Source organism: Elaeis guineensis, chromosome 3 (assembly GCF_000442705.2).
Source record: "Elaeis guineensis isolate ETL-2024a chromosome 3, EG11, whole genome shotgun sequence".
In the NCBI taxonomy this organism is placed as follows: domain Eukaryota; kingdom Viridiplantae; phylum Streptophyta; class Magnoliopsida; order Arecales; family Arecaceae; genus Elaeis; species Elaeis guineensis.
Window position 1 is genome coordinate 81,530,112 of NC_025995.2, and position 7,558 is coordinate 81,537,669.

The 7,558-nt window shown below is 36.6% G+C and overlaps 1 protein-coding gene across 2 annotated transcripts; it reads left to right on the forward strand.

The window, feature by feature from the left end:
• Positions 1–603: 603 nt before the first annotated feature.
• On the forward strand, positions 604–3,842 carry LOC105032767 (type IV inositol polyphosphate 5-phosphatase 9). Of its 2 annotated transcripts, none has more exons than XM_073253253.1 (8): positions 604–870; positions 936–1,108; positions 1,206–1,313; positions 1,407–1,746; positions 1,855–2,039; positions 3,001–3,109; positions 3,186–3,303; positions 3,414–3,587. In XM_073253253.1, exons 1-8 carry the CDS (start codon positions 721–723, stop codon positions 3,446–3,448), a joined length of 1,218 nt encoding a protein of 405 aa, XP_073109354.1. In that variant the 5' UTR covers positions 604–720; the 3' UTR covers positions 3,449–3,587. The 2 variants fall into 2 exon arrangements, with proteins under 2 accessions (XP_073109354.1, XP_010905628.4); XM_010907326.4 differs by having other exon boundaries at positions 610–870; positions 3,186–3,337; positions 3,414–3,842.
• The last annotated feature ends 3,716 nt before the right edge of the window (positions 3,843–7,558 follow it).

A 7,558-nucleotide genomic window follows, 5' to 3' on the forward strand; every position in this document is an offset into this window, starting at 1 on the left:
CAACATTTCTTTTATGGTTGCTGATTATTCTTGCAAGAATTTTTGCATAGCCAATGATCATTTTGGCTTTATATACAAGATGAATTGAACTAGGGGGCAGTACTCAGGTTGCAAAGAGAGATAAAATAGTTGAAAAATAAAACAGAAAATGAAAAAAAGGATATCTAAGATGAAAGTATTAACCATACTTGTAAAATAAAATATAGCACTGCTATAAAAATGTTACGAGGCAATAGCCTAAAAACCTGACCAAATTAATCTAGTCTATATACCAGTCCTCCCATGACTCTGGCCAAGTTTTTAAGCAACAATCCAACAGCCAATCCCACCTTAAAACATACACACATGCGCACAAAGGTTGCTTAAGCAAGTTGCACAAGTGTGTAGGCCTAGTGTGACATGACCCTCCCTACCTTTCCCTAGCCTTGAACCACCTATTCAAATCCCAAAAAGAAATGTCTCTATTTAACCAACCTTTTAGACATCAAATAAGAAAAGTCCAAGCAGGAACATTCTGGACTCTAGTCTCACAAGAGACCATGTTCCCTGATTCTACCATCTCCTTCCCCATCTGACCAATATCTCAATATTGAGCTACTTCCCACCAATAAGAAATTAGCTTGATTTGCATTACCCTCAACGTCACACCTATTGCTCCTTCCCCCCAACTTGCCAAATTATATCTTTTAGTGCGCAAAGCTACTTGTTGGGCTCCCACAAATGAAACTCCTCCTTCATCCCACTTCCTTTGTATCCATTCATGCACCCCTCCATCCAATCCTTCATTCTCCTTTCCTTCTACCACTCACAAGCCTCTCCCTTCTACCGGCATCTCGTAGCATCATGCCACAGTACCGAAAATTTGGAGAAGTAAGCATCCCCCTCCAAAACAAAGCTTAAAAATCAAGTGAGTGTAACTCCTTATGTTGTTTTAGGTCATGTGGCCAAAATTGGTGGCCAACAAGTACTTCCTCCATCGGCCGCTGGGTAGCAATCACTTTGTCACCGACTTCTCGCCGACCGATAGTTTTCTCGATGTCAATGGTTTAGATCACCCAGCCTTGCCTGAGAGGTCACTTGATGATCAAAAGGGCAGACTTAAGTACAAGTGAGCTCCAAAACTATAAATTCAGCTTTGCAGCTGCCTTAGGTTCCAATGAGGATAACTTTAACATGACTCTGCTTTCTCTTGTTTCTTGTTTAAGGGTGTTCGTTAGCACGTGGAACGTCGGAGGGGTGGTGCCAAGTGATGATCTGAATTTGGAGGATTGGTTGGACACCAAGAATAATTCTTATGATATATATGTTCTTGGGTACTCCCACCAGTTTTTCCAGTTACAATTAGTTAAGAATGACTAATAGCAATGACAAGGTTCTATTCATTAGTTGTCACTGTTCCATTGCAGGTTCCAAGAGATTGTGCCACTTAGTGTTAAGAATGTCTTAGGACCTCAAAAATGCAGCATATCTATGAAATGGAACTCGCTCATTCGAACAACACTGAGAAAGTCTCTTACCAACCAAAAGAGAATCCATGAATCCAAGGTAGAGGAGAAGCAAAAGGTGCACCCAGTCAAGGATGGCAGCTCCCGGGAGCACGCAACGCAGGACTTCAGATGCATTCTAAGCAAACAGATGGTTGGAATTTTGGCCTCCGTTTGGGTGAGAGGAGATCTCTGGCGGCATGTTCGCCACCCAAGTGTCTCATGCATTGGTTGTGGCATCATGGGCTGCTTAGGGAATAAGGTCAGCCATCTATTTCCAAAGATAAACTGATACTAGATATGGAAATTAAAATTAGATGACATTGAGATGCTGAAGCTTGGAGATTTTGGACATTCTTTTTGTGCACAGGGTTCAGTTTCTGTTAGATTTTACTTGCATGAAACCAGCTTCTGCTTTGTATGCTGCCATTTAGCTTCTGGAGGGAAAGAAGGGGACCAGGTGCACAGGAATTCGGATGTCATGGATATATTTTCAAGAACAAGTTTCCCTCGTGGCTCTTCTTTTAATCTGCCGCAGAAGATCCTGGATCATGAGTGAGTACTCACAAATTTCAAGTGAAATTATAACATGCATAAAATTATTTGACACTTGTTAATATTCTACGGATCTGGGTTGTTAAGCCTTGTATTTCTCCATTTACTGACATCATAAAAGAAGTGACAGGTTTCATATGGATACATAAAAACTAAAGCAACTACCCCCTTCTCTCTCTAATATGACAATATAGCGTTTTCTATTCAAACTTGATATTACTCCATAGAGTTAATTCTTAGGATAGATTATAGTGTGTGGGCTTAGGTTACTATCAAATTAGGTATTTGAAAGTTGGGACTCTCGATCATACTTCAAATCATAGTCGTATTGCATGTAATTTTTTATGTTATGTTAATAAAAAATGTTGATCGAAAATGATTGACCATGTTGCCATGATAAAAGGTTAAACCACCTTAAAGAGAATTTTCACTTGCTACGCACACCGGATTGGCATAAGATCATGAAGTGATAAAGGGAGAATCGGAACTTTATACCATGAAAAGCATAGCAAACAACTTGGATACAGTATACGATGTTGGGAGTATCTAAAACAAGTCTATTGGTAGAAACATCAATTAAGACATAGTTGGGAAATCCAGTAGGATTGGATTGAATTTCCCATAGGATCATGGATTACACAGTTTATTTAAGGCCTATATCAACCCAATCACTCTCCAGTCCAAATGCTGTAGGAGTAAATAAAATAAAATAAAAAAATTCTCATAGGTCTTTTTTTTTTTTTTTTTTTGCCTTCTGCAGTCCAACAGACCCATAAATGAGATTTAGACTGAAACTAGAACAGACATTTAGAAGAAAATGGACTGGACAGAAAAACAAGCTTGATTCCTATAGGAAATCCAGCATAATCTCAAACATACCCCGAGAATTTTTATTCTTCAAGTTATAGATTAATTACCATCTCTCATCAGGCTCCACTTAATTTTAATCTATTCCATGCAGTCGTATAGTCTTATTTGGCGATTTAAACTATAGAATCTCCTTGCCAGAGGCCAAGATGCGCTCACTAGTGGAACAGAAGCAGTGGAATATCTTGCTAGAGAAGGATCAGGTAGAGATGTTATATGTTTTGCATCCTTGCATTGATTCATACAATCAAAATGTTTCTAATATTGATCAAATTGTAGTTAAGGATCGAGGTCTCTGAGGGCCGGGCATTTGAAGGTTGGCATGAGGGGGTGATTGCATTCTCCCCTACATATAAATATTACCAAAACTCAGATGAATACTATGGATGTGCTCAAGGTAAAAAGGGTGAAAAAAGAAGAGCCCCAGCATGGTGAGTGAAATTTTAGTTACAATCTCCAATGTAAAATATTGATCAAGTATCATTTATATGTATACCGATTTTGTAGGTGTGATCGAATTTTGTGGCATGGTAAGGGCTTGAAGCAAAAACGATACGAGAGATGCAAGTCAAGATTGTCTGATCATCGACCGGTGCGGGCAATCTTCACTGCTGAAGTCAAGGTTGTAAGAAATTTCGGCTCCTCGCAAAGCTTCTTCTTGTCAGACAAATTTGATCATATCATGGACCATTTTGATTTGTTATCGAATAATGGTCTAAGCAATGGAAGACCAAGTTTGCAACTTTAAATGCTTGTTGGCCTTATTTTTTCAGGTTTTTGTGAGAGTCCATCTTTTTCTCATTGCAATCGAATGGAGCCTGACAATTGGATCGCAATTTGAAAATTCACTGTCTAATGGCTCGAAAACATTTCTTAAGAACTTGCTTAACTTTGGCTAATACAAGTTAACATCTTTGTGAATACCTCCTAAATTAAAAAGGTTATATTTAAAATTTTGTAACCTTATATGGGTTTGTATAGCATAAGGTGGTTTTTAGAAGCATTATTATGCTGTATCAGAGAGCATTCCATGCATGAATGCAACTGTATCAGATAGCATGTCAAAGGCATCAGATCCCTTAACCAAAAATGAACAGCAACGGTCATTATGATTGCGAATGCACTGAGAATGAGAGGAAACAAAGATGCTAGAGCAGTTTCTGATACACACCAAAATATTTATAAGTTTTGGGGTACCATAATTCCCATTTTAGATGGATGGTGATCATGTCCACCATATATATACTGATGATGTTTAAGTTCTAGTTCCAATTGATTGACAACTGATCCCTCGAACCAATAATCACAGCTTATGATCCAGTGATCTGGCATGTTATTTTTGTTTTCATCAGTGCACCTCAATAGTGCATTTACCACTTTTCAAGCTCAAAATTAATGATAATGCGAATGAGAAACTAGCATTTAAAATGAAGTACAGAATGAAAACAAGAAATATTTCAACTGATAGATTCTAAGGCCTAGATCGATGCGCTTGGCATGAGAGAATAAGTTGTCTACCTATGAGCTTCTAAATATATGATTCTTCTGTATAATTAGTCAGACTAGAGTGAGCTCAGTATAACCTTAATAAACAACAACTCATTGTGCTCGATATTTTTAAACTTGTGGGGGCTTTTTGCCCTCTCCTTCTTGTCCTCGTCACTGAAACTAGTAGTAGCAGTAAGCATCTCCCTTGAACATTCTTGAATTAGAATGTCTCTCTTGCCATAAGATATGTGAAAGACAACTATTGCTTGCTGATCAATTTAAACACAGAATGGTTTTATTTCTGGAGAAGGCCATTTGTTCATTAGGTCATCAGTTAATTTAACATTCAGAAACCAGTCCTCCACTCTGTTTTGTGAAGTTTCGGTAGTTAACCCTTGCTCAGACTTCAACTCAGTGGTCATTCAGAGGCTCTTAAATTTAAATGAAAGACCCAGCAACTTGTCCTCACGAAAGATTAACTGATTGGAACCATTCATCGCCGCTGCGGTGGTTAGACCAACCAAGTAATCATGTTGATCTTCTGCAAGAGTTGGCAAAACAAGTCTTTCTTTACATATGGAAGTACTAAGGGGAAAAACTAGGACCTCAATATCAAACTAAAAAATAATGACATCATATCATTCTAGTCCAGGAGCTTCTGGACAAGGATTCCATTCTTGTAAATGAGAAAACATGGTACTGTTATGCCAACAAGAATTCCCAATATCCTTTATGAACCTCAAATAATAGGTTCCTCTTCTTTTTTTTTTGTGTTTGGATTGAGAATAAAAAATTGGGATAACTGGAGAAAAAGGAGCAAGATGGAGAGAAAAGGGAGGCTTGAACTATTCCAACTTTCATATGAGGGACAAGTTATGCTCTAGTTCTTTTCTTATGACATCCATTCGGTAATATGAAACAAATCCAACCAGCAATTCTGTAAGAACAGGAAGTTGTGAAAGTTAGTGATGCTTTATATTAATTTGTTCTAGCTACTTTCATAGCTATGCAAGAATCTTGCTCTAATCAATTGAAAAACTGTCGACTTTCCTTTTTCAAAAGGAAAATCTCTCAGTTTGATCATAGTGTTATACATACAGGGATTATTCTTCAATACAACTGGAGTGAACCCTCTTTAATCTCTCGAATGTGTGCTGGATCTTCTACCTTTTCAAACATTGTAGAATATTATAAAAGATTATTGGAGAATTTAAATTTACAATACAAACTCATGGTACCAGCATCATAGGATAAGTAGTGAACTTAATTAATCATGACCCAAATGTTAAATGAATTTGGACAGATTGTGACTGCTAAAATTGATTTGTATATTTACAAATTGAGTTGGCTTCTCATAAACAAAATATTTGCTCTCTTTCATCCTCTGACATCACAAATAGTAGTCAAACTAAACTTTTGGTTTCTTTCTTAAGCCTCCTAACCCAACTCATATACAACAAATACACAAATGACCAATGATTAACTCAAACAAGACATGAAGCAAATATTAAACACCAGCTTTGTGGTGCCAGGACACAACTAGTGACTGGGTTATCTGTATCTTATTAGCTTTCACAAGGATGAGAAACTCCCAAAAGCATGAAGCAATGATGGAGGGAAGAAGAACCTTCCATTCAGAGAACTTTAACTGCATTTAGCCAATTATAAAGAAAGAGGTTGGTATAGCCCATTTCCCTTGTCCTCAATGAGAATGCGACCTTCTTAGTGTTGGGTAGGGTCCTAATATCAGCATTTCCTTTTATCTCCATATGAGCTTGTGGTCCTGTTGAACCATCAGACGCCCATGTGTATCTGTGCAAAAGAACAAGACACCCATGCACACCACCACTAAATATAACTTTTATCATATAACAACAAATAATACTCAGATGAGACAAAATAGCTATTAGAATATTTTCTAACAAGCATGTATTTTCTAGAACTCTAATGAGAAGTATTTTGTTTTACATGAAATTAGAAAATTTTAATATCGAATTTGAATGAAATTTGAACTTCCCTTTATCTTTTCTCTTTGCTCATGGAGGTTATTGGGATTAAGACCATATTGGGTATGTGGAGAGAACCCGAAGAGAATGGATGCATAGAGAGGCCCCTATGAGACCACCCCTCCATCTCCCTTGCTCCAAATTCTCCTCCCATGGAAATCTACCGTATAACATGGAAATGGAAGGATATTTGAAGAAAAAGGGGAACTAGGAAACCACCCATTTATTAAAGAAACCACCAGAGATACAGATAAAATGTTATAATTTCATCTCCAGCTAATATGTCAAGGCAACAAAAACAACCCACGTAAGATCGCAAAATATATTTCAAACTATTCCACATCCTTCCAAAGCTTTAGAAGTAAGAATAGATAGATTTAAAAAGAAGAGAGGACAAGAAACGTGGAGGATAGAAATAAAATTTTGAAAACATATGACCTGGCAAGATACATCATTTGGAATCTTTAAAATGCATGGAATTTTCTCCTTTTCCATTTTCTGAGAAAAAGAAAAGAATTTTTTTCAATTCTCCTACCTTTTCTCTCCTTGTTTAGTATAACAATATAGGTAAGGTCCGGGGCCTCAAAAATCTGTCATGTTATCAGGACACTCATGTCCAGCTCCAAGATACGTGCTGGATATGCATCAGATACTGCGATACTTAGCTTCTTTCTTTTTTTTTTTCCAGCTTTTACAGATAGATAGATAGTTTGATTCTTCCAATGATGAATTCGACACATCATAATAACATTGAAAGGGATTTTTTTTTTCTTTTTTAAACATTGATCAAGGATGTAGATATTGAAATAACTAATATCATTTTTCTTACATCTTTCAACAAATTAGGAAATTTGAAAATATATAAAATAAATAACTTTAACAAATAATAATAATAATATATATATATTTCTTTTATACAATATTGAATAATAAATACAAAATTTAATTAAAATTATTTTTTAAACATGTATCTCCTTTTTTTCCCTCATGCTGAGTCAGATACCTAGACATGTTTCCAGTTCCGATTCTTGTGTTTATGTCCATACAGCGCTAGTGATCATGGTGGAACAAAGTAAAAGTATTTTGAAGTGCAGGATTGCAATCATGACAAAGCAAAACAAAGCAAAGATAGTTGTTGCAAAGTGATTGCAAGAAATG

Coding starts and splice junctions, on each gene's coding strand:
- LOC105032767 (XM_010907326.4), top strand. CDS start 721: ATGAAACTCCTCCTTCATCCCACTTCCTTTGTATCCATTCATGCACCC. Junction 1,314..1,406: donor TATGATATATATGTTCTTGG/GTACTCCCACCA, acceptor GTTCCATTGCAG/GTTCCAAGAGATTGTGCCAC. Junction 3,338..3,413: donor AAAAGAAGAGCCCCAGCATG/GTGAGTGAAATT, acceptor CCGATTTTGTAG/GTGTGATCGAATTTTGTGGC.